Consider the following 17,503-nt stretch of genomic DNA (forward strand, 5'->3'; position numbering starts at 1 on the left):
TGTGTGTGGGTGTGTGTGTGTGTGGGGGGGGTGTGTGTGTGTGAGTGTGTGTGTGTGTGTGTGTGTGTGTGTGTGTGTGTGTGTGTAAGAAAGAGAAGGGGAGGGGCAATGGAGTAATGACTTGGTCACGTGGTTTCGTAGTCTGGCCGAATCCAAGTCGATGTCACGTTAAGTAATTCAAAATGGAGGTTTTACGACCTCAGCGGCCCCATGAGGCCGAAGACAAAATGGCGGCAGGTAACGTGGGTTACACAAAGGACGTTTTCAGACAAAGAGATTCTTATCTCGTGGTTCTGGCGCCAAAGGGCGTCGAGATGCATTCAGGCTCTTTTAGACTAGATTCATCCATGTAACATGAAATATGTGAATGGAGGTCGGGACGTGTATGAAAGCAGGTTTAGGAGAAAAGAGAGAGAGAGAGAGAGAGAGATCAGAAAAGCTGTTGAAACATTGACTTCACCACACAGTGCACTGATCTTTTGAAAGTCTCTGTAAACTTGGTCGGACGGTAACAGTGAAAACGTTCGACACAGCAACGGCTGCTGAAACTGAAATGTCTTTATCTATTTGCAGAGGTAACCAGCCGCATGAATTCTGTTACATGCACTTTAATAACTTTTATTAGAGACTAAATTGTGATTGTTGGAGAATCGTTACAGAGAGGAAATTATATTTTCTTTAAATTTATTATTTGATGCCCGACACATGAAAAAATACAAATTTTTTACCTGATATTGATTTATTTGCCAAAAGATAATTTGATATAAGAAAAGTTGATTTAGAAACGAATCAGACATTGTGATGATCTCATGAGAATTATAGACTTTAAAGTTACAGGCTGTGAATATTGTCCTGATGATTATCAGAGAAACAATCATCTGATCCACATGAATTCAAATAAATGGATCAAACTCAGTAGATCACTGATATTTAACTTCTTTGATTCATTGAGTTATTGATTCTCAAGACATTTCATACTATTGTACAATTTCTTTGATGGGTAGTTTTAATACTACTGCTCATACTCTCTTTTACAATATAACAGTACTTACTAACAGACTGATTACTAGAGTCTGTACTGTGTTTGATTATTTACCAGGGTTATTAATGTCTGATGAGATACCAATGTTTCTTTCAGTGCTGAATACACTCCTCTCCTGTGGACTCACTGAATGTGAGTCAGCTCTTTTCTTTATTGATCTCTATCTTTATTAATATGTATATTTCATCCCATTTTTCTTCCTGTATGTTGTCACTAAGATTAGTGAGTATATGAATGACCTGAAAACTTATAGAACAAAACTCTGGTTGGTATTTCCTCTAACTATGTTCTGTGTGTGCGGGGGGGTAGATGCTGAGCTGACCTTTGAACCCAACTCCACCACTCTATATTCTGGGGAGCACGTTGATCTCACGTGTCACATGAGAGAAGCAAATGTCAGTGAGTGGTATTATGAGTTCAAGTGGAACGACAAACCACTGGTCCCCATCACTCCCAGTAACGTCCTCAGGATTCCAGAGCTAACGCCCGACAGGAACGGGGATTATCAGTGCATCGCTCACCACAACAGATCAGAAGAGAGCAAACAGAGCAACAGGGCCACTCTCTCTGTGTCAGGTGAGATATCCAGAGTCATTGTCCCCGCTGGGAGCTTCACCCACAGACATGTGGAGACACAGGACAAAGAGACACCAGTAAAGACCTTCACAGTAACTGGGACAGTAGAAACATGAAGCTTATTTTCCACATGGTGTCGACAGCCGGACAAATCCAGGTTTCTTCTTCTGAATGCGTCGTTCAGTCTCCACAGTCAAAGCTGAAGAACTGATCTCAGCTCCTGACGTCGACCTTTCACACGGACAGAAAGTCGATCACATCATTCACTCACTTCACTTCAGCTTCTGGTTTGACTCAGACATTATAAAAACATGGAGGAGCAGAGAACAGCTGATGCAGACTGTGTTTACTCAATTATACATGATGAAAATATACATTTATACTACATGTACTAACTTATACAATAATCATGATTGATTTATAATTAATTATATAGATATTATAGTTGTTATTTTAATGGATATATACTACTTACTGAACATAACAAATAAAATAATGAATTGATTTCTAATTTACTCTGAAAATATAGAGTTTTGCTATTTTAATGGATTTATACTACATATACTGAATTATTTAGTTTGATCATGAATTGATTCCTAATGGAAGTATTATTTTATCCATGTATACTATATAACTACATATACAGAATTATAAAATAATAATGAACTGATTTCTAATGAAAGTATTATATTTTGTAATGTTAATTATTAAGACTTCATATACAGAATTATAAAATAATGATGAATTGATTCCTAATCAAAATTGAAAATATATATTTTTCAAATTGTCTTTAATACATTTATACTACTACAGATATGAAGATTAATAATGAACTGTCTCCTAATTAATGATGAAGATATAATTGTTTTGCTGATTTAATAAATGCTTCACTACATGAACTGAGTTTCATGAAGTAATATGAAGGATCCTAATTAAAGATGTGAATATTCTTTCCGAGCAGCACACAGACCCAGAGCCACAGTGAGAGCATCCAGGACGTCCATCCCAGTGGGCGGCTCTCTGACTCTGACCTGTTCTGTGGAGGAGTCTGCTGGTTGGAGCTACGACTGGTTCACACGTTCCCCAGACGCTGAGGAAACCGCCATCGCAACAAATCCTGAGCACAACTCTCTGAGCATCTCACAGGGAGGCAGCTACTGGTGCAGGGGAAGAAGGACTCACTCAGATTTCTTCTCAGAGAAGAGTCACGTGCATCACATCGACAGAACCTGTGAGTAGCAGGCTTTCATGACTGGCTACGATGAACCAGAACCAGTCAGCAGCAACATTAACCAGTTCTCTCTGTTGGTTTTATATTTGTGTTGAATGTTCAGTGTCCAACAGAAGCTTTGTCGTGCTGCAACACAACTGGACTCAGATATTCAGCGGTGAGATGATCTCTGTCCGGTGTGAGATCCAGGGAGGAGGAGACACCCAGTGGGAATATGAATGGAGGACAACAAGCTCCCACCAACCAGTCACTGGTCCAAACACAGCTCCCACACACAGTGAATACAGGCTGGGCCCTGCCTCTGTTTTCCACAGTGGAGAGTACTGGTGTAAGGCCAGAGCGGACTGGTATTCCTCAACAGAGTGGAGTGAGGCCTTCCAGCTGAGAGTAACACGTACGTCCAATCATCTTTCACAACCTCCACGAGGACGTCTTCACCTCTTTCTATTGGTTGTTCTTAGCAGGACCAGTAAAAACTACTAAACCAATTTCTACCCAATCCCCAGAAAGCATCTGGGTGTGGACCTGAACTGGTCCACATGTAAACCAGCTAATGTGGTCCAGATACCTTAAAACCAACCTGGGTCTTTCTGGCACACATCAGGTGCTGTAGGCAAAGTGTGATCTGGATGTGGACCTCAAGTGGTCCATGACTGGAGAACATGGCTCAAACAGCACTAACACATGGGGGCCACCTTCGGCCCTTGTGGTTGACACGTGGTACTGCTTCGGCTCATCTGTGGCCCGGCTCTGGTGAACAGCAGTGGACTGCCCCAGTGCCATCACTCCATGAGGTGTGTGGGCTGGATGCCAGAGTGACAGTGTGGGCCACATCTGGGCCTGAAGCATTGAGCTATGTGGGGATCAATGAACCTTTTACATGTGGAGATTCATCATTAGACCTTTTTGTCTCATATTCTACGATCAGAACTTTGTCCTCTACTGAGGGAAACTCTGCTTCATACACTTTAATCTTTTTGTCTCATTTAATTTGTCTTTCATTTTCTCTCACACACTTTGAAAGCCGATAAACCCAGACCCAGGCTGACTGCTGATAACACAACCATCACAGGAAAGGGAAGCGTAGCACTGACCTGCTCTGTGGAGAACGCAGCTGAGTGGAGATACGACTGGTTCAGAAGAACCTCAGCCTCCTCTGCAGCTCAGATCCTAAGATATAATGAAACAGATGATGAACTCAGCATCTCAGAGGAAGGCATCTACAGCTGCAGAGGATGGAGAGGAGACACAAGCTTCCTCACAGAGGACAGCAACCGAGTCTCAATAGAGAACAGAGGTAAGAGTCCGTTTAGAAATCCAAACACTAGTTACCTCCTGTGGAGGTTATATTCTGTCCCTGGACGTTTCTTTCTTTATTTGTTTGTCAGCAGGATTACACAAAAACTACCGGATGGATTTCAACTAAACTTGAGACAGAACCAATGAAATTTAGATGGAATCCAAACATCCAGACTTTCTTTAACATGATGTAACTTTAACTGAGCAACAGCGCCCTCTGCAGCCACACGTGATATTTTTCAATAACTTCAGAGTGAAGCTGAACTGATCTCAGTTCAGCTTCACTCTTCAGCTGGTTGTGTCAGTGACTCTCAGTCAGTTCTTCTCTCAGGAGATGGAACCCACTCAGCAGAGTCACAGAGAACAGACGCTCAGGGAGAGAAGGAGGAAACTTTCTCCTTATTAAGACAGAGAATCATTACATTAATCTGGAAGCTGCTGTTTTAAGGTTAAGAAGTTGCAAAGTGTTTTTCTTTAAGATTGTGTGATTCTTGTTTGATTCTTTCCCTGATGAAGAGATGAGAGGACTGGTATCTGTACAGTTTGGTGGAGGGAGGAGCTGTACTGAGCTTCTACTTTCTTCTGTTCTCTGTTTCTATTTGTGATCAGTTTCCCACAAGGCTTCTGTGGTCCTGCAACCTGACTGGTCTCTGGTCTTCAGTGGTGAGAGGATCACTGTCCGGTGTGAGCTCCCTGCAGATGAACTGACTGAGTGGGAGTATGAATGGACCAATCACACAGATGAACAGACTGAGTGGGAGTATGAATGGACCAATCCCAACTCAACTACGGCTCCAACACACAATGAACACAGGATTGTCAATGCGTCCTCCTCCGACAGTGGAAGCTACAGGTGTTTGGCTAAAGACAAGAAGAACTTGAATTCCACGACCGAGTGGAGCGATGACGTCACATTAACAGTTTCTGGTGAGAAAGACAAAGTTTTGAGAAACTGGCAAATGTCTCCTTCAGTTTATGTTCATATGCGCTGATAAGAAATAGAATACAACTAAAAAGTAACGAGGGATGCACCGATTCAAAAGCTGAACATCTTACCGATATTTATCTGGTTGTTGCGATCAGCCTATTGGCGAGTAAGATGAGGTTCACCGATGTTTAGATGTTATTCTCATCTGGGAGGAAACAAGTGCTGTTCAGAATCCAAGTCAAAACATCCTGGAGACAAACGATCTGGGACCAAGGTCCTGACGATACTCGACCAATCGTGAGTCAGCCTCAGCTGTCAGTCACCATGTTTCACCAGGTTTTTATAACGTCAAAAACTAATTCAGTTCAACTCAAAACTTGAACATACAGAACATCAGAGGAACAAGAACTTCCTTTCCTCCTGAGATAATCTGACCTGTACTGCAGCCAGCCACCAGGGGGCGAGCTCACTGTTGTGCAGCTGTGATGTGGTCCATCTTTATATACGGTGGATGCTCAGCACCTTTAGACCAGATGGATGTGGTCCACTTCAGTGATGCTGCTCCTCTAGCTTTCCTGTGGACAGAATGGATCTGAGCCTAAACTCGTCCACTTGTTAAAGAGCTAATGTGGTCCAACCATCCCAGAACCCACCTGGGTCTTCATGGTAAACATGTGGTGCTCTAGGCAAAGTGTGATCTGGATGTGAACCTAAAGTGGTCCATGTGGTGAATATGGTCCAAATAGATCCAAACGAATCGGGGCCACGTCTGGCAGCTTTGGTTGATGTACGGTACGGCTGTGGCTAACTTGTGGCTCTGATGTGGCAAACAGGTGGTATAATCTGGACCAAACCATTCTGTGCTTCTGCTTTTACTGCTGTTTTAGTTTGTACGACTGCAGAAGACTGAAGGAGATACATGTTCTACTCATTTCATTCAACTCACATGAAATGGACTAAAGTGTTTTTAACATTAACAGAAAGACCAGCGGCTCACCTGAGTGCTGACCACAGAGCCTTTCCAGTAGGGGGCAGTGTGCTCCTGACCTGCTCCGTGGGCCCAGCATCACCTGGATGGAAGTATTACTGGTTCAGAGGTGAGAAAACCTCGGAGCCCCTGACGGATGAGGACTTCAAGTCACATGGACAAAGTGCTAGTGCCTCACGTGAAGGACTGTACTGGTGCAGAGGAGGAAGAGGAGATCCAGTTTACTACACCCAGTACAGTCACCCAGTCAGGATTCATGGAATCGGTGAGTGAGGAGAGAATCCATTCTGCGTCCATGATGTTTGTTGATATGACGTAAAGGTTGATGCTGATACAAGTTATTCTGTCTTTACTGGTGAATATGACCAGTCCACAACACAGCTGCTGTGATTCTTCAACCCAACGGGCCGAGGAGATACAGAGGAGAAGCCTTCACCCTGTGGTGTGAGATCCAGGGAGGAGACTCTGAGTGGGAGTATGAATGGACAGCAACCAGCTCACAGGCACCCCCCAACACAAAGGAGTTCAGGATCAGTCTGGGATCAGATCTGAGCGGCAGCTACTGGTGTCAGGGCCGACTGAAAGGTGCACGGCAGAACTCAACAGGATGGAGTGCTCCACTCACGTTGTCTGACGGTGAGTCAAGTCATTTTTAGTATTGAAATATAGGTGTTTAACTTTAAATATTACAAGGTTTATATGTGTTATATGCACATGTACAAAAGAGAAGCCAAAGTATCCCAGATACCAGCCATCTTTCACTTTTCAGGTCATTTAGAGCCAGAGTCTGTGAAATCATGATGGAGGTGTGGAGCTGGGGTATCGAGGTCCCGCCCATACATGTGCTCAACCAATCACGAGTCAGAGTCAGCTGTCAATCAGGATGTGTCACTGTTTTTATAGCATCAAAAACTAATTAAAATCAAACTGATCAGAAACATGAACACGTGAACAAACTGAATTGAAAGAAACCATGGTTGACATGTACTGCAGGCAGCCACCAGGGGGCAGTGTTATAGTTTGGCTTCACTTTTGGGGGCAGTCATGTCGATGGCTGAATGTGAAGCATCCAGAAATGTCATTGGTTCCAAAATGAACATCTGTAGACAAACATGAAGACGTGTTTCTGTTGTGACGATGTTCTGTTTCAGCGGATGCACCACCACCTGTCCTCACTGTGTCTCCATCATGGCTGACTCCGGGAGCCTCAGGGACTCTCACCTGTGGGGAGGTTCCACATCCCACTGCAGGATGGAGGTTCTACTGGTACAGAGCTGACCCCATTAGTTTGGATCCAGTCCCCATGTGTCCCTGGTCATCTCGATACACGTGGAGTGATTTTCACTTTCCTGAGTTCAGTTATGAGCTGCTCCCAGGAAGCGACGGAGGAACTGAACAAAACTCCTTCATCATCCAAGGCCTGACGGAGTCAGCAGGTTATTCATGTCGAGCTGGAAGAGGAGACCCCGTGTTTTACACTAAGTACAGTAACACAGAGTGGGTGTGGCCTGTAGGTGAGTTTGTTTCTTTCTCTTGAAGCAGATGTTGTCCCTTCAGTCGGTCAGTTACTTGGGGAACTTTACTTTGGCTGGTTCCTCCAGGTGATTCACTTTTAGAGTTCATAGGTCAAAGGTCAAGACAGATACAGGGTTAGAGAGACAATCTGAAGTTTATATTGATCAGAGAATCATTCCCTAAAATCTAATGTCACACAAAATTATTTTTTGTATGCATCCTATAGGACTGACCTGAAGGTGATATCATTTATGATCATATGCTCGGACTGACATCATCATGATGTCACTGTGATGTCACTGTGATGTCAACAAACGATGTCGTCCTTCTGACGTTTCCTCTGTAAAATGACTCAAAGCCTAAAATGACTCCTTTAATCTGGAAACATTACAAATGTATTCTGGTAATATTATGACCTGATTCCCAAAACAAGATGTGACTGAGATGGAGTCTCTGCTGATGACTTCACGTCTTTAATGCTCAACATATTTAAACCATTAGTTTCTGTTTCACACTTCATGTCACGTTTTTCAGATTCCTATTCGTCAGCATCTCTCACAGTGAGTCCGGACTCAGTGCAGCACCGCTATGATGACAACGTCCGTCTGACCTGCGAGGGAAACTCTGATGAGTGGAGATTGTGGATGTTTACTGGAGACAGAGTAGTATTGTTAGAGTGCAAGTCTCAGAAGACAAGCTTCACATGGCCCATAAATGATCTTTTTTCTGGAGTTTACTGGTGTGGATCTGGATCAGAGATCAGCAACGCAGTCAACATCTCTACAGGTTGTAGTTTTTCATTGAATCTATTCACACTGTGCATGTTTCCAACATCCCATAATGTGATTCAAAGGTACAGTAGCTGAAAGTGGGGAGCACTGCCTCCCTTCACTGCTCCTTCAGGAGCTGCACCCCCCACATGTACCAAGGTGCATCACATCAAACATGATCTCTGGATGAAATTCACCCTCTTTATTTACACAACCACACGTTCAACAACCAGAATCAGCTGTGAGAGTGTGTCTGTCTGCGTTAAACAAGCAGACATCACGTGACTGTGTGGACGCCACAGCCCACAGCGCCACCCGGAGGCTGTTTCCCTCTCTGCACTCAAGAGGGAGGTCTTTTGGTTGGAGAGCAGGACTTATTGATGTCCCATTCAGATTTAGTGATGCTCTCACTCTAAACCCTGCGCTCACACTCAACTCTCCCCTGCTTGAGCTCAGATGTCCTGCTCTTGAATCCAGGGCTGTGTATTGAAACCAGATGTTTGTCCAGCGCACACAACGTACAGCTCATGGACGTGAGGAGCAGAATGTGACAAGAAGTGCATTGAATGACTTTGGCTCCATTTAACATCTAATATTTAGACTCAAGCTGTTTATATACGAGCTGAATTATCAGGTTGTTCAAATTGTTGATGTTTTTTAATTGTTTACAGTTCGAGGTCGTGTTATCCTGGAGAGCCCTGCCCATCCTGTGACTGAGGGACAGTCCGTTACTCTCAGCTGCTCATGGTTCGGAAGAACAAACCTCGATTCCAACATCTCTTTCTACAAAAATGATGAACTCCTCCAAAGTGATGTCAGAGGGAAACTGGAAATCTCAGCTGTGTCAAAGTCAGATGAAGGTTTCTACAAGTGTGAACGTTCAGGAGTCTTCTCAGAGGGGAGTTGGATGTCAGTAACATGTGAGTGTGATCAACATGAGGTAGAAAAGGAGTCTCCAGGTTGAGAAGTAGATTAACAACTTTTCTACTCAGTATTTTCACTGAGACGGTTTCTAAACACCAGGTCCACTTGATCAATACACTTATAAAACTTTTTCACTTATTTTTACACATATAAAGTATTTCTACAACTACAAACCTTTTTTGTTGTGCAATAATGCATTGAACATGATACCATAAATGGGGTGCCTTTCGGCGTTAAATAAATTTGGTTATCAAAATAAAATATTAAATATTCATATTAAAAATATTCATATTAAATCATAACTTGAATTGAGTAAAGTCACGTCGGGGCACCACCCTTCAAAGGAGGGGAAAAGATAGACAATTTATTGATTAAGTCTCATAAAAGTACTTACTACATATTTGCAGCTGTGATTAACAATTAAATTAATAACTATAATCAAAATTACAATATAGATAGTGAGCTAAGTTGAAGGATATGAGTTCTTGACAGTTTAGAGGTTGGCAAAATTCACTTATGCAACATTAATGAAAGAGCATTTGTGAAAGAAAAACATTAATTATGAAGATAAGAAAGTATAAAAAACCCAAATTACTAATGGTGTACTTACTAAACAAAGATGTGTATGCGAGTGTGTGTGTCTTTGTGAGTCAGCGTGCTTTCAAAATGGTTGATGGCCAACCTAAAGAGAACGCTGTGCAGCTCAGATGCTGGTTGAAGTTCTCCTGCAGGACATCGAGTCGCTGCTAGGAGTTTGGTAGAGCTTGGGTTGTGAGGAGGTTTTCTTGGTGAGATGAGCTGGAAGCTGCACCTTTGTGCTCCTCTCGAAGAGTTGGATGAGAAGAGAAGATGTGAGCTGGAGAAACCAGGCTTCTCCCCTCGGCGATGCAGGAAGAGAGGCTGGACCCTCGGAGGGATTGTAGAAAGAAGATAGAAAAGAGGGAGAACTGGCCTTATATCGGCCCGGGACCTCACCGGTCATGGACTCCAGAGTGACCAATAGGAGTTGACCATTGTGTCTCTGGTGGCTTGTCACACCTCTGTGTGAAGCTGAGGCATCCTGGGAGACTGTGTTCCCTTTGCTCTGGCTTGGTCAGGAACAAAGGACATGCGGTTTCAGGCTTTTGACTTCACATGTAGTCCGAAGAGGAGGCCTTTGGTTTCACCAACACTCTGTCCCAACATTACACATATTAAAATATATGATGTTTGTTTTTTTCATGTCAAAATGTCTGAAGTGTTGGTTCTATGTTTCTCCTCGTCATGGATCTTTCTTTGCTCCTCACTGCTCCTCGTCTGATCAGTGACTCCTGCAGCACCTCCCTCTGCGTCTCCTGTGCCGCTGGTCCTTGGGCTGGTTGGAGGCTTCACACTGATTCTCCTCCTCCAGCTGCTGCTGTTGTGTTGGTGCAGGAATTCAAAGAGTGAGAGCTGCTCTGGTTCATTTCATTTAAATCAAACTTATTCAAACTATTGTCACGATAGTCATGGAGCAGAGGTTGAAAAATAAAATCATGTAACGTGATCATTATTGTCTATTCCACAGATCTGTGTTGTGACAGGTTGGTTCCACTCTCTCTTGATTCATCTTCAACAAAACATCAATACTTTACTTTTTCTGTTTCATTCACTTGTGATTGTTTGACTGATTCAGGCTCAGCCAGTCTCTGAGAACCAATCAGAGCTCAGACCCAACTGTCCACTACGATGAAGTCCAGCTGCCAGTGTACTCGTCTCTTCTCCACGGTCAGCCGTCCTTCTCCTCCTGAATGCCTTCACAGATATTTCTAACTTGATGCTTTTCAGAAGAACCTAGTCACAAAGTTTCAATTACATTTCATGTTGATTTGATTTTTTATTGACTCGTAGGTGACGACTGCATCTATGAATCAATCAGAGGAGACACGGAGGAAGGTACAGTATAAAATGTGTCTCCTGCAGAGAAGTCCTCAATGAAAAACCTTCTGGTTTCAGGTGGACGGGCAGATGAGGACAGAAATGTCCAACACGAAGTCATGACATCAATACACACGTGTGGTTTTCCAACATCTCATTTTAGTCACATGGTCCAAAGACAGACATTTGGACTCTTCAGTTGAGTCTGAAGCAGAGTTACAGGTGGAAAGGTTCCTCAGACCCGGATCCAGACCAAAGCAACAGAATGTAGTCTGACCCGGATCAAACTGAACCAGGGATCGGTTTTGCTGCGTCCACATAATGTTAGAACAACAAGCTTACGTTAATTTGCATTGGACCACGTGTGGAGCAGCTGCAGCTGGTGAAGCTGGTTGTGATAGAGATATTAGAGTGGCAACGAGATCAACTAGATGAATAAAACAGTGGTTCTCCACCTTCTCAAGTCGGTTCTGTCTGATCTTCACAGGAACCCGAGGTGATCCAGAGGAGACGTCTGACTACGTTAATGAAAATCCACATTCAGCTTCAGGTACAAATATTAACAACTGGCTGTTCAGCTACTGGCTCATGTGCATCTGAAATAAACCTCAACTGAAACTCCATCATATCATTATTAAACAGTTCTTGTAAAATACTTTAGTAATTTATAGTTATTGTCTCTTTGTTTCAGGAGGACTATGAATGGTGCATCCTCCAGAAAACAAGAGCATGAAAATCAACATTCATCCATAAACACCTTCACATGTTAGACTCACCAGTTTTGTAACAGCTCATTGGAAAGAACGACTTGATCTGGATTGAATTTCAGTATAAATGAAAAAATAAATGTTGTGATATTTGCTTTTGTGTTTACGTTCAATATTTCAATTTGCTGATATGGGCCTTTTAAGATATGCTCCGATATGAAAAGGTTTATTTTACAGGATAAACAATGTGCATTATGATTATATTTTACATTGAACTTCTTTGTCATAATTCAAGATCTATATATTCTGTCATATTTGTGTTTTCTTTCAATTTATCTTTATTTCTTCAAAAAAATATTGTTTTACTTCAGCTTTACTGCCAATTTTATACACAAGTGATATTTTTTGCTCCTTGATATCAGTATCTGCATTGCCCCCTAAAAAAAGTTTATTCTGTATATTTTTTTCTGCAGTCATGCAAAAAAAGTTTGAATACAACCTGTGATGTTTTCCATTCATACGTATATATATATAAATATGTCTTTGTTATTATTCACCAAGGACTCAATGGAGGACGATGTCAGAAAGGACATCGTCAATCTGTGTGTTATGATCCATATACAGTCTGTGGTTATGTTCCATATACAGTCTGTGTGTTATGATCCATATACAGTCTGTGGTTATGTTCCATATACAGTCTGTGGTTATGTTTCATATACAGTCTGTGGTTATGTTCCATATACAGTCTATGGTTATGTTCCATATACAGTCTGTGGTTATGTTCCATATACAGTCTGTGTGTTATGTTCCATATACAGTCTGTGGTTATGTTCCATATACAGTCTGTGGTTATGTTCCATATACAGTCTGTGGTTATGTTCCATATACAGTCTGTGGTTATGTGTGATTATTTCCATGGCTCGTAATTCTCTGTTTGATGAAAACACTCGTCTGCAGACAGTTTAGCTTTTTGTTTTGAAATGTGATGAACTGTAACAGATTATAATTCAAATACATAATTGAATGTGTTCTTTCTTTTATCTTTATTAAACTTTGAAATCCCAGCTGGACTCTGTCGATATGTCCTGTTTTATTTTGAAATCCCTCACCTTACGTGTCCTCAGTGTGACTTCCTGTCTGAGTGGGAGCTGGTTTCCTTCTGGTCCACCAGTGTCTCCTCAGCCAGTTGCTCATGTCTGCAGTGGTCAGCTGGTCTTTGCCCAGTGAAGCTCTGCAGCTGATGGATGTTTCCTCCACATGACGTCTCTGTTCTGACCGGTGACTCCGGCTTTCAAGTGAAGACAAGAAGGTTTGTGTTTTATTGTGGCAGGAAACTCTTCAGTTGAACATTTAAACCTTTGTCTCAGTGGGAAGACTTTTCTTCCACCTGCAGGTGAGACATGAATGAGTCTCTCTCTCTCTCTCTCTCTCTCTCTCTCTCTCTCTCTCTCTCTCTCTCTCTCTCTCTCTCTCTCTCTCTCTCTCTCTCTCTCTCTCTCTCTCTCTCTCTCTCTCTCTCTCTCTCTCTCTCTCTCTCTCTCTCTCTCTCTCATAGGTTCAGTTCACCAGCCTGTGTGTGAGTGTTCCCGTACTCATATCTTTGTGAGGACCATTTTAAGTATAAGTATACTGAGGACATTTTGTCCAGTCCCCACTTTTTACATTACATATCATTTGGCTGATTTTCAATTAGGGCATTGAACATGTATGAGGGGCCATTCAGGGGTTCAGTGTCTTGCCCAGGAAACTTTGGCATGCAGAGAGAAAGACTGAGGTTTGAACCACCAACCTTCTGGTTGGAGGAAGACCACTCTACCCCTCAGCCATGGCCTGAGTCCCTTGTTCCATTTACAAGGAAACATCATGAATTGTTGTTTAATATGAATAATAAACAGCCAAATCAGATTTGACTAACAACAGTCTTGGTTGGGTGAAGTCCTACTGGTCCTATTGATCAATAATTCTGAATTATGATCTCACCTTTAGTCTTTGTCCAAATATCTGCTGTGTGTTGATCCATCCTGCAGCTACATGGGTTGGAGGAGGCTTCATTGTGGGCACAGCTGAGATGGTGTACACTCCGTCCATGGGACTAACCTGGGCAGCCACCATGTTAACTGCATACAGCTTATCTTTTATTCTATGTAAGTTGGAGTTGGGAATTTTACTTCATCAATTCAACTTGAGTTGAATCATTATTATTGTGTTTTCTTGATATTATCATTAGTTTGTTTTCCCCCTCATTAAATCAAGGTGGCCTGGTGTTTGCTAAACCACTAAGAGAAATGAACTGGTCACCATGATGGACCCTTTCCACATCAAGTATTGACCAGTTCTGACAGCTGGACTGAGTCTGGCCTCAATCTCTCTTGATATACTGTGTCAAGCATTAATACTGATTTGTTTAGGTAAGTAATAATATACAGAAGCACTTTAACCTCTCCTCATATGTGTGTGTGTTTAAATGTCAGTTTAAAATAAATGTATGTGAAGGAATATGAGTCAGTGATACTTGTACAGTGTGTATATAAGTAGAACTCCACTGATCCAAGGTGTTGAACAGGAGGCACCATGAGTGTGGTCCTGGATTTGCCCTACACTCTGTGTATCTGGATCTCTGCTGCAGTGGTCATCATCTACACTCTGCTGGGAGGTCTCTACTCTGTGGCCTACACTGATATTATTCAGCTTCTTCTTATATTCATTAGCTTGGTGAGTTGCTGTTCTTTAAGGTTTTATCAAGTGCTGGAGTCATGATGGATGAATTCTTCATGTTTGTAAGATGGAGCAAAACTGTGGCTGATGTCAAATGTTCTTCACTAGTGTTGAGAGAAATCCTCAAGATAAAGACACATGACTCATATATTTAATTCTGTTTCATTCTCCAGTCACTGGGAAGTCTGGGATATCAGTGTTTACACCAGAGGACGTTGGCAGCTTCTTCATTAGCCACAGCTAAGCTCTCGTGCTTAGTCGCTGCTTTCCTCATACTTGTGTTTGGAACACCTCCGATACTGCTTGGGGCAGCTGCTGCATCTACAGGTACTGACAACTACATACTAATGTAAACTGTGAAATCTAACATCCACTAATCTGTTGTATTTAATTTTACTGATAGAACAAATCATGTTAAATCACAGGAAACCAAGGAGCAGCATCTGTGCATAACTTAGTGAGCAGGTACAGAGCAAAGGGACCTTTTGTTGATTTGTTTACTAAACAGTGGTTTGAAACCAAGGTTGATCCATAACCATATCAAACAAAGTGCTGAGTCACAATCCTTAGTGCAGCTGAGTCAACTGTAAGAAAATAAGACTTAAGACCCTGTTGTGCAATTTAGACATTAAACGTGACACAATTAAATGGTTTACCTTTCGGCATTCAATAAATTTGGTTATCAGTAATAATATTGAATATTAATATTAAAAACATAAATATTAAATTATAACTTTAATTGATTAAAGTTACTCGGGACACCACCCTTTAAAGGACGTAAAAGATGTATTGATAAAGTCTCATGAAAGTACTAACTATGAATTTGGAACTCTGATTAACAATTAAATTAATAACTATACCAACATTACCATATAGATAGTTTAGTTTAGTTGAAGGATATAGAGTTATTGACAGTGTAGAGTTTGGCAAAATTCACTAATGCAATATTAATGTAAACAACACATGTGAAAGAAAAACATTGATTATGAAGATAACAAAGTATAAAAACAACAATCGACAAAGATGAAAGTAACAAAGGAAACATTTAAATAAGATTTGTGATCAAAAACAAGTGAATTAGTGAATACCTGAAAAATGTAATGATGAAATTCTTTCACTTCAAAGATATATTAAATAAAAATGACTCCAGAATACGTACAGTTTCACCACTTTCTAATTTTCTGCAAATTGTTGCAAGAATTTGCTCATGTTAAAGCCTCAAAAAGCCAATTCATTAGCCTGAAAAGAAAAAAAATAACAATAATCCTTACAATTTCAAAAGGGCCTCCCACTGTTTGGTGCTCGGCCCTAATAAGACCAGAAACGTAGAATATAAATATTGATTCAACGATAATAAGCTGCAGGTCTGTTGCTAACTTTAAATGAATGCTGAAGACTTTCAGTGCCTTTTATTAAACCAAATAATGACTCGTTTCTTTTACCTTCCTGTTATTTGAACCCTTTGCAAATATTTTCTCCTGAGTATCTGAATGTTTTTGGACAGAGACACTGAGGACAAGCCAGTTTCAAGATGAGAAGTTTATTGGTTTGCAAAGTAGAAAAGAACTCGTGGAGAACAGGGGAGAATGCACTGTCATCATCAAACCACTGGTTTAGAACATGACTCAGCGTCTGTGGCATCTCGTTGTACATGCTCAGCAGCAGAGTGATGCTTGGTCCCATGAACGACTTTGAGAAGCTCTAACGCCGACATCCTGTTTGTCCTCAGACTCACACACGTCCTCATGTCTCCCAGTAAAGTCCAGTGTGGACGTCTGGACGTGTCGGAGCCGAAACACTTTCATCTCTATTGAAGAAAACCTCGTTATATAAACAGTTAGCATGTTACCGTTAGCATCGGTAAAACGTTAGCACACACATCCTGCTGGTTACACTGTGATAGATAGAAATGATAACAACCACACCACACACATGAAGCTACTTCTACTCAGAGGACACTTCAGAGGACACTGATATCATCATGTAGCTGTTGTCACGACAGACGTGGAGGTTTTCTTCGGAAACCATTTATTTCGTATCCTCGTTTAAACTCAAGTGGAAAACAAAGATTTACTCGAGTCCAAGTTCTTGTTTTGCACATTTTAACATCCTAAAGATGGACGACATCACAGCGCCCTAAAAGTGAAGCCAAATCATTTGGATCGCCCCCTGGAGGCTGACTGCAGCATGGGTGTCTCCCCCATGTTAGCAAATGGGACATGGACCAAACTAAAAAGTCAAAGCACACGTCAAGTACATTTTTCTGAAAGATTTCCAATTAGATAGCTGTAATCACACTGAGGTTTATTCACGTGTTTGTGTTAATGATCATTTTATCCTTAATTGATGCTATTAACACAGGGAGAAACGTTGTGATTGACAGCTGACAGGGAGACTTGTGATTGGTCTAGGGAGTGTCAGCCTCCGACACCACTGCACAGACTCTAACTGACACATCGTCCATCTTTATATACAGTCAACGGTTAAATCCCATAATTCAACATCAAGGTTCTGTCTCAACTTCAGTCTTCATAAATATGAGGTCATATACAAGAAAACAGGCCAAAGGAAAATCTCCCCTTGAAACATATCTGAGAAATGTACAAAATATAATAAATCACATGCTGGACTGGAATGAAAACTGACTTATAAGACCTCAGTCTCTCCACGGGGCCGACTCACATGCAAAACAACTTGTCTTGTAAAAACTCAAGTTCATCACTTTGTACATCCAACGTCTAGAAGCTGAGCCACTGACCGACCTGGGTCACGTGACCTGGCTCCCCCACTCAGGGCAGGAAGGACAGTTTGTTATCATCAAAGTACATCAGGAAGAGAATCACATTCACTTTGTTCAAGGGTTGTGGGACAATTTAAAAATTATTATCATTATGATCTAAAGACAGGGGAGA

General features: G+C 41.7%; 1 protein-coding gene and 1 long non-coding RNA gene across 4 annotated transcripts in view; both read left to right on the plus strand.

Annotated features, from left to right (window-relative positions):
• The window catches only part of LOC128453053 (basement membrane-specific heparan sulfate proteoglycan core protein), a 13,994-nt gene extending 1,048 nt beyond the window's left edge, over positions 1 to 12,946 (plus strand). Inside the window, exons 2-18 of one of the 3 annotated variants that reach the window (XM_053435687.1) lie at positions 1,139 to 1,174; positions 1,352 to 1,618; positions 2,580 to 2,849; positions 2,953 to 3,243; positions 3,874 to 4,146; positions 4,758 to 5,075; positions 6,057 to 6,329; positions 6,434 to 6,700; positions 7,216 to 7,578; positions 8,114 to 8,365; positions 9,021 to 9,269; positions 10,578 to 10,697; positions 10,820 to 10,835; positions 10,928 to 11,019; positions 11,143 to 11,187; positions 11,657 to 11,719; positions 11,861 to 12,946. In XM_053435687.1, the coding sequence (XP_053291662.1) occupies positions 1,139 to 1,174; positions 1,352 to 1,618; positions 2,580 to 2,849; positions 2,953 to 3,243; positions 3,874 to 4,146; positions 4,758 to 5,075; positions 6,057 to 6,329; positions 6,434 to 6,700; positions 7,216 to 7,578; positions 8,114 to 8,365; positions 9,021 to 9,269; positions 10,578 to 10,697; positions 10,820 to 10,835; positions 10,928 to 11,019; positions 11,143 to 11,187; positions 11,657 to 11,719; positions 11,861 to 11,871 (3,206 nt within the window). In that variant the 3' untranslated portion in view covers positions 11,872 to 12,946. The remainder of the gene's footprint in view (positions 1 to 1,138; positions 1,175 to 1,351; positions 1,619 to 2,579; positions 2,850 to 2,952; positions 3,244 to 3,873; positions 4,147 to 4,757; positions 5,076 to 6,056; positions 6,330 to 6,433; positions 6,701 to 7,215; positions 7,579 to 8,113; positions 8,366 to 9,020; positions 9,270 to 10,577; positions 10,698 to 10,819; positions 10,836 to 10,927; positions 11,020 to 11,142; positions 11,188 to 11,656; positions 11,720 to 11,860) is intronic. The other 2 variants (XM_053435688.1, XM_053435689.1) reach the window with 2 other exon arrangements.
• A 954-nt stretch (positions 12,947 to 13,900) lies between these two features.
• On the plus strand, positions 13,901 to 14,582 carry LOC128453066 (uncharacterized). The gene is made up of 3 exons (XR_008341466.1): positions 13,901 to 14,020; positions 14,130 to 14,284; positions 14,440 to 14,582. It is a non-coding gene; the product is annotated as an uncharacterized LOC128453066 (long non-coding RNA).
• The last annotated feature ends 2,921 nt before the right edge of the window (positions 14,583 to 17,503 follow it).

This window comes from Pleuronectes platessa, chromosome 12 (genome assembly GCF_947347685.1).
Source record: "Pleuronectes platessa chromosome 12, fPlePla1.1, whole genome shotgun sequence".
Lineage (NCBI taxonomy): Eukaryota > Metazoa > Chordata > Actinopteri > Pleuronectiformes > Pleuronectidae > Pleuronectes > Pleuronectes platessa.